Consider the following 16,110-nt stretch of genomic DNA (forward strand, 5'->3'; position numbering starts at 1 on the left):
AATAATTTGTTCTAGGCATGTGGCTGATTTTTCCTATGGTCCCCCTTCTGATACGCGCGATTCTCGCGAATCCAGAGATCGACGATACAACGTTACCAGACATAATGGAACTAGGGAACGATAGCAATGATATACTGACCGACAATCACACCGAGAAATCTTGGAACGAAATATGGAAAGTATGGAAAAAGGGATCGTTAAAAGGTGAGCGAAACGAAAAGGCTCCGAGTAATATTTTAACAGGTGAGAGGGGTAACTTGCGTTCTTTGATACACCTCCGGCCCTTCGCGAAATCATTTCTTTTCCAGTACCGTTTGATCCTTGGAGCGGCAAACGAGCAAAAGGATACTCCCGGGCGAACGTCGACCTACAAGGAAAGGGAACGAAACTCGTGCACGATTCCTACGATCTCGACGCATTCGCGGATGGATTCAACAACGTTAAGAGGATAAAGGCCAGGGGGAATATTTTCAACAGTTGGGGCGGGAAAAGGGCGGAAAAGCTGAACGACCGGGACGATCCATTTTTATCATTGACGAAAAGTCCTGGTAACTTCCGTCTGATGGAAAAAGGTTAGTCGGACATGAAACAGGTAACACGCTCGAACATATTTGAAAACGATCCGATCCTACTTACAACGTTCCAAGTATTCGTTATGTAATTCAAACTCGAGTTACATCGCATGGCGTTATATATATTCAAATTCGAATCATAAATTTCCAAGTTAATAGAGTTATGACAGATCGCAGATTCTGTAAGTTCAAAAATTTCAATTTTCGCTTCGTTTTAAAGATGGACTCGTGGGAAGAAACGGCGGGAAATACGACGACGAGAAACTTACGATACAAATGAAGAATTGGCTATCGACCGTGTGCAATACCTGGGTGAAAAAACACGATTGGTTCGTAGCCTTCTTAATGACACGCCCGTTGACGACAAATTACCAGCGAAATTAGAGGTTTTCATTCTTTATTTAACTATAATATCCTTAGCTGGCACTGCAGGGGAAATGACAAGAAAGCGGAACAACATTACAAGAAACCGAAGGGGTGGGGTCCATGGTTCGGCAAAAGAAGTTTAAAGGCGTACATCTTTCGTCTTGGAAACGAATATTTCGCGGTACCGACCTATTCCATAAAAGACGAGAGCTTCTCCCCTTTCAGAAAACACAATTAATCGGGCACTGACTATTCTATCTGTTTAGACGAATCCATAGAACGTCGAAAATTTATGACGATGCAGTTTTGGCGCGTTTGTCATCGTCATACTTTGCACAACTTCGTATATTTTGTTCGGAACATTATCTGATCTAAGGGGATCGAGAGTGAAAGGATATTCTTTAATTATTAATAACAAACGAGTTTCAGAGGCGAAATATGTCGAGTGATATATGTATACATATGTGTCATATAGCATTATAAATAAATTATCTGGTTAATCAAAATTTCCTTACGGATTCTGTGCATGTTTGTACATCCACGCGCGTTATTTTGATATTTACTTTGTACGGTTTGAAGATTGGTACTTGTGTGCGCGTGTGTATTAGTAATTCATTATTAAATACATTCGTTTAAGGATTTAATTGATTTTATCGTGTGAATATTACTTACCAACAATTGGAATTTACGTTTGTGAAATGACAGATCCGCGTGTATATAGGTTAGGAAATTTTCACTTCGCGAATGACAGCAGTACAGGTTAGCCAACCGTAAGGAAATGCAGCGTGCCAGTTTTATGTTGCGAGCCTGTGATGATTGATTGATTTTAAATCGAATGGAATTTTTGTTTCACCTCTACTATAGATAGAAATGAAAGGAGATTTGGGTAATTTACGATATTTGTAACATTCCAATCGAATATTAATATAACAGATATTGTAGAATTGTCTGTTTCAATAACCTAACCTCTATCGCGTTTATTGGTTTAACATTAAATTTTCTGACACACTTTGTTGTCATTGTATACAAATTACTGGCCTTTGCGAAAAAAGGAAGTTTGTCTCGCTTTTGATTTCGTGTAAAAAGAAAAGTAAGGAAAGGAAAGAGGATAGATAAAACTGCAAAAATATTTATGATATTAAAGTTCTTAAACATATGATATTTTGTTACAACGAACAAGCATTTTACTTGGCAACACATACATATATTTCTAGTATCTATCTCTCCTCATAGTATTATCTAATTTCTTAAACCAATTGGAACAAACAGTTCAGTATAATTTGTGATACATGTAGTCAATACGATTTACAAGGAATTTCATTCATTAATTAAAATTCTGTAACATACAAAAATAGACATATTTGTTAAAATAAGATATTTTCTTCAGTGAAATAGTAAATGGGATTCTTTTCATCATTTCTTGAATAATTGCCATGATTTTACACATTTTAAATTAAGCAAATAAATCAAATAACTTATATAGGTTTATTTATTCTCTTTTCTTAAATTATTAGAAACTTTCACACTTACAAATCACAATACCGATAAGTTTTAATCACGGGATGAAATACCAAATACCACGGCGATAATTGTGTACTCTAAAAATTATTTGTAAAGGTAATAATCTATGACGGGTACAAAACATTAAGGGAACAATTGTAAAATATCTGTACACATGTATGTACATTGATAATTTCTTTTCCAGAGAAAAATAGAATCTTCTATATTATGTCTGCTTTAAGTTAACATATAGGATATAAAAAGATAAATAGTTCTTCTGTGTCAAAAATTAAAAAAGCAATGATAAGAGCTGTATACATGCTTGTGGGATGAAACTAAAGTTCGAAAGAGATAAAACAACGTATTATTTCATACTATGCACGGAATGTAGTGATAATAACGGGTATAGTCCGCTGATAGAAGTAACGCCCGTTGTTTTTTTCTTATATCTATCAAGCGGCGCAGTTTAATACACGTTTAAACAAAAAAAGACTAGCAATACACAATGATTATTGTTGCTTTGTTGCCATTGTTGTCACCAAGAAAAGCGGTAACATTACTGCTGATTACCTGAAATGAAAATTTTCATATTATTCATATACTATCTCATTCGTAACATTATTTATAATTAGATTGCCTTTATGATTTTTATATTTTCAGAAATATCAGTCTTGATAAAAATCCGTAAATCCATTTACGATATTCATCAAGTTACCTAATAACATTCACGAATCTTCATTCATACTCCTTTCGATGTTTCTTCTTATTGAAATACATTAAAAGACAGCCTGCAAAGTCGACGCTTTCTTGCCTCTTACCCCAACGAATTTCCCTCGGAATTCCCATCGTGGATTCTTTTTCCCTCTAACTCCAAGGTATCTGAAGGGTGATCGTTTCTCAATTTCGTACACAGCGAGATTCGGAACGCCTGTTTCGAGAAACACAGTTCGCAGTATTTCCATTCGATCGTAATTTTTTTTTTCAACGTTGCGCAATTTGTATAAGTACCTTGATAACCGATCGTCGTGCCCGCAGTGCTCGAATTGAATCCATAAATCTCCCCGGCGTTCCTTTTGCCTCTCATCCCGTGGAAACCCATGCGTGCTCTTTTGAAAGGGCTGCCACTGTTTTCTATATCTTGAAAATCAGCTGCCCTCGTGTCGTAATCAGACGGATTTATGGAGTAATCTAAGTAATCATCGATCGTATCTTTCCTACGTTCGAAATCCTGCAAAGTTCCCCTAGGTCTTTTGAGATTCGCGCTATTTATAGTACGTGTATTTAAATATATATGGTATAACGTATATGCTCGTTATTCATTAAGGATATTTTAATATATTTTAATGTCTAAAATTACAGAATTTTAGTGAAAAGTAACGATTGGATCCTTATATGAACTTTCGATTTCAGTTACTTAGTTTATATCGAATTGATAAACAGAGATTAACTTTCTTTTGTAGTATTAGAAATATAACAAGATAATGGAGGATTCTACAATATAAATCTTTGAATAACAGCAGTATATAATGATGAATTATTAGTTTCAATTCCCATGATGGGAACTCATCAAATGACCTATTTTGAAATTTTCTTTCAATTATTAAAGAATAGAATTTTCTATGAATATCGATATAGGTATATAAATTGTAATTAAATAGAATTTCATAAAATTCTAATTCTAATTTCTAGCATTAAGGCTGTTGGTTCTTAATGTAATGTAACTATGATTGTGACATAAATTTCAGTGTAGTTTCGTTTGTTAATATTGCTTCACGAAGCATATACTCACGTGAAGATCTATAAGACTTGGTTTATCAAGATTTTCCCACGTATCAAGGATTGATTTTTTCCCCCTCGTTCCTTGAAATCCCATCGGAGCTCTCTTCTCCCACGGGAATTCGTCCTTCTTGTCGAAAACATTTGAAAATCCATCCATTGACAATACTCTCTTTTCATAATCTTCCGGATAATCGATCAAATACACATCTTGGCCTCTTGGATCCTGGAATCTCGTGGTAGCCTTCTTTTTAATTTGATCTAAGATCTGCACGTATAGGAAATTTATACAAGTGTGATATTGTAACATTCGAGTAAAGATGCAAACAATATTTTCATTTTATTATTTATTTAACAGTGACTGAACAAAAATTTGTAAATTTTGAGAAAATTTAATTTAAGAAAAATGAAAAGAATAGGAAAATGTTTGCAATGCAATGAAGAAAAACAAACTTTTACTTAGATATTTCAAAAGAAATCTCTAAAACTTTGCAAATCGTAAATTGTAAAACTTTGGAAATTGTAAATCTACGAAATTCCTCTGAAAAATTGTTACTCATTTTGATTATTTTGGTAGATTCAATTTTAAATACACGGTGTTTTTTCTCACACCAGATTGATTCATAAAAGAAGCGAAATGAAAATAACGTTTCTACTATTAACAGATGCAATTATGCAATGTATGCATAAACTTTTAAGAAGTTCCTCCGTTCCCCAGGGGAGTAATTTAAATAACGAGTTTGAATTCGCTGTTTCTTCTTCTTGTTCAGGATCATCGAAGAAAGTTGAAGACGTAAAATATAAAAGAACGAAGGGGAGATAAGTGGATGCAAGCAAATTAAGAAGCAAAGAGATACATATTATATTTCTTTGCTTCGTGCAAACGCTTTTTGAATGATTTTTGAGATCATTTGCAGACACGCTGTTTGCTTACCTCCTCGAGAGATTTTTTGCCTCTCATTCCTTGGAATCCCATCGGGGCACGTTTGTAATATTCATCGTCTAACAAGGCTTTCTTTCCTCTCATGCCTTGAAAACCCATTGGCGCACGCTTGTTAGTCTCCTCGGAAAAAAGTTCGTCCGCGACGTCAGTGATTATCGAGTTTTTCTTTCCACGCATACCCTGTATGCACACGCAACCATGCATTATGTATAATGTCAATCGAAAGAGAGAGAGAGAGAGAGAGAGAGAGAGAGAAACAGAGAATGAGAGATTTGTTTATTTAATTAATATTAAAATTACCAAAGCGGTCAAAATTTATAATTTTCCATAGAAATTTTGTTATATTTATAAGTGTGTATTTTCAGAGACTTGATTTTTTTTTTAGCCAAATATATAAATAGTGGCTTTTGCATTATAAATTTTTTCCTCTCCCTTGCGATTTAATTTCTCGGTTATAAATTTTATGCTTTAGTCATCGATAGTTCTAGTAGTAAACGAGCATCGCAGCGAGTGCATAAGATCGAGTGATGGAGTAATAATAGAATAATATTTGAGAGAATAATGTAGGAATAAAAAAAGGAGTAAGATAATATAAATTCTTTGAAGAATTTTCCAAAATTATTTTAATAAAGAGCTATTCTTTTGAGAATCATTAATTTCAGAAAATTATAAAACAATTTTATTTTATTAAAATTATTTCTAATTAATATCCCAGAATAATAATAGAATAACTCTTGAAAGGATAGGATAATAATAATGAGAAAAGAATAATGTAATATAAAGAATAATCCTTTTCAAACAATAATAAAATCAAAATTCTATACAATTATCTACTAAAAATTCTCTGAAATTATTTTAAAAAAGAATTATCATCTAGGAATGATTAACCTTAGGAAATAATTTTATTTTATTAAAATAATCTTGGAAACTTATAAAATAATCTCATCCGATCGAAATCAAATCTTTTAGTTTTATCAAAACAATTTTATTTTCTTTATGTATTTTAATTTTAATTTGCCTGAAAACCCATGATCGCGCGTTTCAAAACTCCAAAGTCGTCCGGGTCCAAAGTGTCAAAACTCTTTTTCCCCCGCATTCCTTGAAATCCCATAGCTCCACGTTTGTCTGAGAGAGCATCTGATGATTCTTCAGCGATTGCGAACGTGAATGACACCATTAATAAAAACGTCGAACGGATGATCATTCTGTAATAGAGAGATTAGATTATCGTTATTAATTTGTTATCTTGAATCGCCTGAATCGTTAATCTATTTATTACTTATATATTTTCGAAGTATTCGTAATGTATTTTATGAAGCAATCTAAATCGACGATCAATCGTCCATTCTATTTTAATCGTCCATTCTATTTCGTACGAATTCATTGATATCGATTCGTATCATTGTCGACAGGTTGGTATCGGAGTTATTTGGTATTTACAAGTGTGGCGTTTGTATTTTATTCACGCGAACGGACGCGTACAGTTGTGATTCTATTAAACCAACGTTGGAGCGTGAAACGAAATCAATTCATCGCTTCTTGCGTGCAAAAGTGTGTTACGTACGTTTTATTACTATGTATCATTGTTGTTTTATGAATACTGAATGAGAAATAAAAGAACGCAATAATTGAAATATTTTTTTTATGCGGATTGTTTCACGTTTCTATTGCTATATTCTCAGAGTGAGATAAGAAATATCGAATCGAAATAAGAAGAATAGTTTCTGAGAAAAAGCTGAAGATATTCATGGATATCTTATGATACCAAGGATTGAATTTTATATCATTTTTGAATCGGAATATTAATATATTTGAGCTGTTCTGTTTAATATCCTCAACATTTCTAGAATCTAGATTTTAGATTCTAGATCTTTTGTATTTCTAGAGTTTAGATTTTAAATTCTAGAGTTTTCACATTTTTAAGGTCTAAATCTTGGATTTCGAAGCCTTACCGTTTTAAGATCTAGACTTTAGGTGCCAGATCTTTTGTATTTTGCAATCTAGACTTCAGATTCTAGACCTGTCACATTCACAGAGTCTAAATTTTTGATTCTAGAGTTTTCTCTAGTTTAAAATTTAGATTTTACATTCTAGTTTAGATTTTAGAATTTTTACATTTTAAAAATCTGAAGTTTCGATTGACAGTTTTAGTCTCTTTCCCATTTTAAATTCCAGACTTTAAATTCCAGATATTTTATATTTGATCTTTCACATTTTAACAGTCTGAATTCTGTTTTAAATTTCAGGTTTTTCACATTTTTCGAATCTGGATTTTCGTGTCGAGTCGTTCGAAACTCAACGAACAGCGAGTTAATTGCACAACGCACGTTCGATAGTGGAACGTTTTGTACGAGAGATATCGCTTTGTAAGTTTAAACGACGCGGTAAACCGTGTCAGATCGTACGGCTTGATTAAAACGCTTCTCAGCATCGCGTCTCGTATCACCTCATTGCCCTCGTGGTTTCTTCCTCGTTTCGTCATCGTTCTCTCGCACTTTTCAGATTTATAGTTTCATTTCCTTCAACTGTGTGACGTCCTCGCTCGTTTCTTACGAACAGGATAGTTTCAGGAGTCATTTTATGAGAAAAATTTCAGGGATCATCTACTGGATGAAAAAGATCTTTCGTGTCCTTTTCTTTTTTCTTTTTTTAAAAAAAAGATAAATAATTCATCGCATCATTTCGATCACTTTTACGCGAATGGTGAATAAAGATACAACGTGCATAGCACAGAAATAACGACACGACTGCCTTTACTCGTTTCTTTACGTTCCAAGGAGGTAGTTTATTGCTAAACTGTGGGCTTTTATGCATTTACAGGGAACTTCAAAGTGCAAAATTGCATGGTATTTATAATTCTATCTATCAGAATTCTATCTCTTTGAACTTCTTCAATATCTAATACTTTTTGAAACATTAAAAGTGTCATCTTAAAATTTGTAATTAATATTCAGCATGAAATATTGATCTGCCTTGCTAATATTCTTATTAATACTAATAAGAAATAACGTCAGTTAATGAGAGTGAATAAGAACATTACAAGATAAATATTAATTAGTTAATTCCTCAACGTTCATTATATTTTTCACACTTTCGAGACTTAATATTAATAATAACAACACTAACAAAATAACGACGATGATATTAAATTCAACATCAACAAAGTATCCTGCATAATTTTCTGTATTACAAATTTTCCACAGATGCGCCAGCAGATACAACCTGAATCGAATTAAATGACAAAATGATGAAAACCGCTCGAGTGAGAGACAGTTTACTGTAAACGATAAATCGATAAATTTAAATACTGTGGCCACTCTCTCCGGCTCTCTTCTGGAAAAGGGCAGGGTAAATTGACAAAGAATTTGACACTGGAGGAGTTTGAAAAGATTCGCGTTAACGAATAGGACCATGGTTGATCGTCGAGGTCAGTTCGCCGGCTGACGTAGAGCAAACGGAGCGAGGATTCCCCTGACTCGATAAAGAGACCGAGACCGGACACACAGAAGGAGAGGATGGATCGACGGGGATTCGGGGAAGACGAGGGAGCAAGAGCGTCGTATAAATTCTATGCTAAGCCGACTTTTTTTTCTTCACGGATCGGTCACTTGTGTAATCAGTCGGGGACCAGCCAAGTCTTTGTATTCCACAGTGTCTCTTAAAATCGATGATCCGCGTCCAGCGGATCCTTTCTCTCCTTAAAACACACACACACACACACAGTGAAATTATGTTATCTCTGTTAGGAATAATCGAGGCAAGTGTTTATTCGACTCGACTTTCTTAATTTTCTGAAAACTGGAAAACTTTTCGTTTAATACTTTGTGACGAATTAAGGGTAGAATTTAAGTTGGTTTATTGTTGAGAAACTTATGATCATGTAGTTTAGGAGAAAATATACTTCTAAGAGGAGAGGAAATCTACTTTCAATAGTAAAATAACGGTAAGGTAACGAATGATTAACTTACGATGTTAAAAATTAACATAAAATAAATTAAACTAAATTCTTAGTGTTTGCTATTTTAATAATAAACTCGTTTCCATAATTTTGGACTTACTCTGTTAATTGAGGGGCATTTTGTTTGATTTCATGAAAGAGAAACTATATAATTCGAGTTATTTCACTTAAACTTGGGAAGTTTGATCAGGAAACTCAGATTTTACGATTAATTGCAAGTAGTTTAAATTGATTCATTGTGCAGTAAGAACAACACATTGCGATTATCGTTTTAGTTTGTTTTTAACTGACAACATGAATCTAAAGCATCGCGTCCTATTTAATTTCGCAACATATTTATAAATAATTTCAATTATTGAACTGATGCTCAATTCAAACGTTTTCCAGGTTCACATACGGAGAATGCTCGACGGCGAGAAAAAGAGAAAGAAAGAGGCTGAACTCAAGGAGAGCGATGAAGATTTCATAAAAACGTTCCAAGCTTCTATATCGCTGCATTTTAAATTCAAGTATGATACACCGTTTCGACTGACAGTAAAACCCCCACTAGCGAAACACAGGAGGGATGATACTTTTTCAGCGAAGGTGAAACAAAAATAGCCACGTTCACTGTACGGTGAGTAGGGTTGCAATTTACAGCTGCGCATTCAGGTTGAATGGGGACGAAACACGATCGGATGAGATTGAGAGGTAGGCGTATACGTATATATATCTGTATGTGTGTACAAAGAATTAAAAAAAAAAAAAAGAAAACAGAAAGAGAGAATGAGGGAAAGATAGTGGAAGCCAATACGAAACTGATTGGAATCGTTTACTGTTTTACCCTGCAGTAATCAATCTTTGTATTATAGTAAGTACCATTCTTCGTTGGTACCATTGTCGTGATGTCACGGGAGAGAGAGAGCTAAGAACGAACTTTATTTTTACCTTTACCTTTACCTTTACCTTTATCCACTATCTTCACCCTAACCGACAGTTTACCCTTAATCTTAATTTCAACGTTACGTGTTTTCCTCCACGTGGGACACAAACAACGTGGGTCGTTCAGTTTTCAGTACACAGTGGTTCGTGAAAGTGTTTGAGCATTTATGATCTTTTACGAACACAAGCGGTTGCAAGAATTATTTTATTTAATTTGTCTGCTTGAATTTAATTTCAGCAATTTAATCCAATGTAATTTATCTACTTTGTCTGATTTATCTAATTTAATCTATTTTGAATTTAATTTTCATAATTTACTGACTATCCGAAGTGTAATCTAACGCATTAATTTTTAATTTAATTTCCTTACGTCAGTGGTTATCGTATCAATTTTTAATGTTATATTTTCGTTTGATGCCAGAAGCGTGATTTAATTAATTCTTAATTAAATGTTTGATTAGAGTGAAGAGCTTGTGTTGGTAAAAGTTTGAATCAAATCCGAAAGTGTTTCTGGATAACGAAGGGCTCGCGGAAACTAATCAGTGTAAGTGACTTTTTATTAAAATCGACTTACGCGATGCAAATAGTTGTTGATAAAATCTTGATAAAACCGTTGACAAAAATTTAGTTATATTGTTACAATATGATCACTATAATATAATATTTTTGATATAACAATGCACGATAACTAAACTGTCCTGTTGACTGAAGATTTTGTTAATAAAAGGATAATTGCATGGCGCAAGTTTTTAATAAAAAGTAACTTACACCGATTAACTTTTAAATCTAATTCTTCAGAAAAATGCAGATTATGATGATTACATTAATAAATTTAGAGGAAAAAAATTACATGATATATGAAACAATACAAGAAAAAATCATAAAATCAATATACAATACGTAATAAATTCCAATATTTACTAGGATTATATTTTGTGCGTTTGAAATTACACGATTGAAACAATGTTTAATTATACGTTTAAACATTCAATCCCTATATATACTAACTTTTCGCCAACAATTCGCGAACCATTTGAAATATAAAATTGATCAATGAAATGTCACCAGTAATAAAATAATTCTTTTTGTCTTGGTAGATTCATATCAAAAGCATTGCATTAATATATATTGCAGGCTATACGTAGATATATCATACTAGAATTTGCACGTGTTGTCAACCACGATATTTTTTTAATCTCATATTATAATTCCTTGCAATAATTGTATTAATACTTTGCTCATCGAAAAGTAAAAAAAAAAAAAAAGGATGTTAATCCTCAATGACCTTTCAAAATAATCCTAAATCAGATTTCTACTAAATAACCAGTTCTGATTTCTATTAAATCCTCGAGTTTACGTACGTCGATAGACTCAAGAACGATAGAAGCATTTTATACATATACACGTGTTATCTTCTTTGCGATCAATCTAATTTCAAGGAAAGAAAAAAAAATCAAGTAATGCGAAACACGCGTCTGCATTGCACGAAGACTCGCGTGATCGCGTGTATTCTCTTCGAGGTAATCTGCTTAGCTTCGAGCAGTTTCACCGAACTTTTCTCGAAACGTTCTTGCGTTGAGAATGGTTTGCAACACCAAAATCGCGAGAGATGGAGAAGAAAAGGCCGCTCTTTTGTTTGCTAAAAGTGTCAGGAGGAAAAGTGTAAGGAGGAAAACTAGGGAAAAGAGAAGGGAGATGTATAGCTATCGCAGGGCGAGGGAGAAATTACGAAGATTATCGTTATAGGGGGGTGGAGAGGAAAGTCGGTGGGTAAGAAATTGCATTGAGATAAAATCGCGGGTAGGAAAATTGAGACTTTATATCGGTCTCGTACTTGCGATTCATTTACTACGCAGACATCCACTGTTGGATCCAGTAGAAGAGGCTGCAAAACGTGAGGATCGTTGCAATTTCGATTGGTCTCGTTTCGAGGAATCTCTGAAGATCTTCTTTGAGAACGTTGATGTTCTCGGTAACGTAGTCGATGAAGCGATCCCTCGAACGAACATCTGGCATATTTCACCTAAAGTAAATTCCACGACGTTTTCTTCGTTCGTATTACGTGCTTCTTTTCAATTTTCACTTCAATCTATCATCATCTTATGAACCAAGAAATGCGAATTCGCTTAATCTAAAGATCTCGCGATCTTATCTGGAGGATCGTCTGATGAACGAGAAATTTTAACCAAATTGGCGAATGTTCCCACGCAATAGAATCGATTTTAATATCGCCGTAGCAATCGTACCAACCTAATATTTATTCGTTTGGAAGAATAATCGACGAACGAAATTTAATTTACAATCGTAACACTGTCGGTATAAAAATTAAATTGGCTTTACTGAAATTTCGATATAACCGGGATTGTGTTTGATTTAATAAATTCGTTGTTAAAGCAAATAAAGATGGTATCGTACGTATCTGTATGTACATTTCAAACGATCAAAAGATAATTAAGAAGTATTTCTTTCATTATATTATATATTATACATTGTCATTAATTACATTGTATTGTTCAGAAACTTTTTGAGTAAAATTCAAAATGTAAAATATTAGTACTCTCACGTTATGAAATGCCTCAAATTGCGTTAATGAAAATAAATAAAATAAAAATGAATATAAATTTAATATAATAAATAAAATCAAGCCACGCAGTAAAATGTAATTGAAGTTAAATTTAATATAATAAGTGAAATCGAATTGAATTGAATATTTTAAATTATAAAGTGAACTACTATCAACAAAGTGAAAGTTGCAACAAGCATTGTACTCTATTTTATATGATTCTTCCTTTGTCGTTTGCATTACATTGTTAACACTAAAACTACCAAAGTGGTCAAAATGACCAATTTATAATTTTCTAATGGAAATTTTATATATATCTGACAGTGTATTTTTAGATGTTCGAGTGATGTTTAGTAAAATATATTATAAACAATTATATTATATTACTATAATACAATTGTATTTAATATAATAATATAATAATTACATTATATTATTAATATATAAATTTTTATTTATTATATTTATTTCTATTTTATTTATAATTAATATTATACAGAAGCTCGAGTTCTTTATTGTATCATTAACTTTTTCTTGCGCCATGCACTTCAATTTCTTTGCTACGAGTATTATACTTTAGTCATCGGTGATTCTACCATTAAATTTCCCAAGAAATGCATATATGTATATCTACAATTTAGCAACATCTTATTACTCTCAAAAGTATATCTCAAAAGCAACTGCGAAAGTTGTTAAAATCCGTTTTCCCCTTGTTCCAATCAATACTACCAGCTCCTGTGAAGCACGACACGAACTTTTACAAACGCGTGCGAGAAGTCGTCTTTATTTTCTCGCCTCGAGAACGGTGTCGCCTCGTTCTCGAGGTAAAGGAAGCTTCGAACGAAGGTAAAAAAGTTCGAAGAAGCCCGGCTCGATCCCAGCGAAAGAATGGGCAAACACTTGGTAACTTGGGGAAACAATGCGTAAACGCGACGCGATCCGCATAGTAGGAGCTCGAGGAAAAAGGACGAAAGGGAAGAAGAAGCGCCATTGCAAACAGACAAACACTCGACAAGGTGGAAAATGGTACCGAGAAGGCGGGGGCAGAAAAAGGAGACGCGATGCAGGCGGTTATATACATACACGGTTGGAGTATTGGCTTTGTTCTGAAAACGTCGATAGCTTTGGTTGTTTCGAGCATCGTTCGAATGGAACAGCCAAGGACGATCTTGATTCGGAGAAGAATGGTCACGTTACCGGCGCGAATGTTCGCAACTTCTCAACAACGTCCGGCATAGGGGAATTAGGAAGGATTTTCAGATCAGAAACAGCTGATAAAATGGAGAAATTCGCAGTGCCTCTCTGGCTTTCTTCAAGATAGAGACAGTATCAATCGAATTTCCGATTTCCTAGATTCGACACGATTTTGCATGTTCTAAGTAATAATTTTACAATCGTTACGGTTGAATTTGAATTTTATGGTTCATTGTCCGTTCATTGTGTTTTCTAATCCAATTTCCAATCTTTCATGTGAATTGTAGGTTGTGGATCAGCAATTCTTACTCTGTTAGATCGAAGCTTCAAGCTTCATGAGAATGTTTCATTATTACGTGTGATAAATAATTCAATTTTTTTATGACGGAACAATTGACAGAACAGGGGTCATTGTTTTGAGGGCATGTTTAATCAGGAAATATTCATTTCACGGACCATTCCAATGGATTTTTAAATAATATTAAAAATTCAACTTTTCAAAGCTATCTTGCACGTGACATTTCATGTTTCTTCTCTTTACTTTTCATACATTGTATAAAAGTACATGTTTAAATATTACATACATTCTTTTATTATAAATCTTAAAACGTTAACACTAAGAATTACCGTCGATTGAAACGTAAAATTTCCGTCAGAGACGTTAAAGTAAAAAAATATACGAAAGCTACCTAACAGATTAAATTGCATAAGCCTTGATTACACGAGAAATCATTGAACTCATTGACTGATCATTGTTTTATACGTATAAAATTTCTAACAAAAATAATAAATTAGTCATTTTGATCATTTCGGTGGTTTTATAATAGAATTAAATTGCCCAGATTTCTGGTAATTTCAAGCATTGGCAACTTGATTCGCGATTTCACGGTCGTCGAAACGTGCCTGTAATGTGTAAACGTGCCTGTAGTATTTATATGTGTACGTAGGATTTCGTGCCTTCCAACCTGTTGCTGTTCCAGCTCAAAAGTGACCGAATTTTATCAACCTCGTGGCACTTCTTTCTCGCGTGCATAAAAGTTCTTTCAGAAGGAAACCAGCCTCGAAGAGAACGTAAGACGTTCGCCGGTGATATATTGAATTTCAAGGAATTTCTTGTTTGTCTGTCTTGGCGTAGAAGTACCTCAATGCACGTGCTTGGTTTCATTACGATTAAGAAACGCGTTGAGAAACTTAACGATCCTTTCCAATAGAAGTTCCAGTAGGATCAGACCAGACAGAGTCCGATTAAACATGTAACGCTATTTCACGAAATTGTTCGAACAAAACAGTGTAATTGCACGATACTGTAAATTACAAACGAAAGCATAAAGGTGGTAGATAGATAAAAGTAGGTGGTAGATAAAACTATTTTGAGAATGCTTCCAGAAAAGCGCGGAAAGCTCCTGCTTCTTCAATTTTAATCATTCATAATGGCTTATCCCAGTAGAATCAAAGTTAATATTTTTAATCTTTTGATTAATATTTTCTTTCAATCATTAAAGCGATAGTTGCAAATTAACATTTTTTTCATAATTTCGTTTCCCGAGAAATTCCTCGAAGATTTATTCGTTAAAGATGACTGGCTTTCGTTCAAATATTAAGTTTTGAAATAATCATTTTTTTCTTTTTTTGGATCTTCTTTGCACACTGATAGTTCATTCTAATCAGTAAATATAATGTAACAGAGAACAGAGAATAGTAAATATTTCAATTAAGACAAATTATGAATGATTTGATACTAAACTCGTTAGATTTTGACGATACGAGATCCATTGTCATATTTAACCCATTAATTTCTAATTTTTCTCCATTAATTTTTATTATTAAATTCTACATTTTTAACTAGATTTTTTTGGGTGAATGCCTATGAAAAAAAGCATTCCTTTCATATTCTTTTTGTATTTCATTTAATGTTCATTCTGTCTGCATTCAGACTCTAGACAATTTCATGAAATTTTAAAAAAATTACCATCCGTAATATTACAATTAGATTACGTTGGACTTTTATGCATTTTATAAATTTTCATAACTAAAGAAATGGAATTTAAATGGAAATTATAATATTACCTGTCATTATAATTAATGCTCTTTTCTTTTGGATATTTTACATATTTTGCGCAGCTTCAAGTTTGCCATAAATCCGCATTATGAATCTAGGAATTATAATTCCTCGATTTACGGGTTAAGCCGGCGAAAATAAAAGCACGTAGCGAGATCCAAAAAAAAAAAAAAAAAAAAATTCTACAGTCCGCCTACAAAGATATCGCTCAACCTGTTCGTGCTCGCGGCTGAATCGAATTCTCACGTGGAGATCTAT

The 16,110-nt window shown here is 33.4% G+C and overlaps 2 protein-coding genes across 3 annotated transcripts in view; one reads left to right on the top strand and one right to left on the bottom strand.

The window, feature by feature from the left end:
• On the top strand, nucleotides 1-8,630 carry LOC122538374. The gene is made up of 6 exons (XM_043672383.1): nucleotides 1-204; nucleotides 309-572; nucleotides 793-901; nucleotides 993-1,824; nucleotides 7,404-7,523; nucleotides 8,361-8,630. Exons 1-4 carry the CDS (start codon nucleotides 18-20, stop codon nucleotides 1,174-1,176), a joined length of 744 nt encoding a protein of 247 aa, XP_043528318.1. The 5' UTR covers nucleotides 1-17; the 3' UTR covers nucleotides 1,177-1,824; nucleotides 7,404-7,523; nucleotides 8,361-8,630.
• Nucleotides 2,068-16,110, bottom strand: part of LOC122538372 (tachykinins) — a 27,428-nt gene continuing 13,385 nt past the window's right edge. The window contains exons 2-7 of one of the 2 annotated variants that reach the window (XM_043672381.1): nucleotides 6,176-6,362; nucleotides 5,149-5,337; nucleotides 4,228-4,440; nucleotides 3,447-3,666; nucleotides 3,154-3,366; nucleotides 2,068-3,008 (exon numbers count right to left, since the gene is read on the bottom strand). In XM_043672381.1, coding sequence (XP_043528316.1) covers nucleotides 3,215-3,366; nucleotides 3,447-3,666; nucleotides 4,228-4,440; nucleotides 5,149-5,337; nucleotides 6,176-6,361 — 960 coding nt within the window. In that variant the 5' untranslated portion in view covers nucleotide 6,362 and the 3' untranslated portion in view covers nucleotides 2,068-3,008; nucleotides 3,154-3,214. Of the gene's footprint in view, nucleotides 3,009-3,153; nucleotides 3,367-3,446; nucleotides 3,667-4,227; nucleotides 4,483-5,148; nucleotides 5,338-6,175; nucleotides 6,363-16,110 lie in introns of both variants that reach the window. The other variant, XM_043672380.1, reaches the window with a different exon arrangement.

The sequence above is a fragment of the Frieseomelitta varia genome, unplaced genomic scaffold (genome assembly GCF_011392965.1).
Source record: "Frieseomelitta varia isolate USP_RPSP 00005682 unplaced genomic scaffold, Fvar_1.2 scaffold_987, whole genome shotgun sequence".
Lineage (NCBI taxonomy): Eukaryota > Metazoa > Arthropoda > Insecta > Hymenoptera > Apidae > Frieseomelitta > Frieseomelitta varia.

Excerpts from the sequence above, each read along its gene's own strand:
- LOC122538374 (XM_043672383.1), top strand. The coding sequence starts at position 18 with ATGTGGCTGATTTTTCCTATGGTCCCCCTTCTGATACGCGCGATTCTC. Across the intron at positions 205-308 it reads GAAAAAGGGATCGTTAAAAG|TACCGTTTGATCCTTGGAGC; the intron begins GTGAGCGAAACG and ends TTTCTTTTCCAG. Across the intron at positions 902-992 it reads TGGGTGAAAAAACACGATTG|CTGGCACTGCAGGGGAAATG; the intron begins GTTCGTAGCCTT and ends TAATATCCTTAG.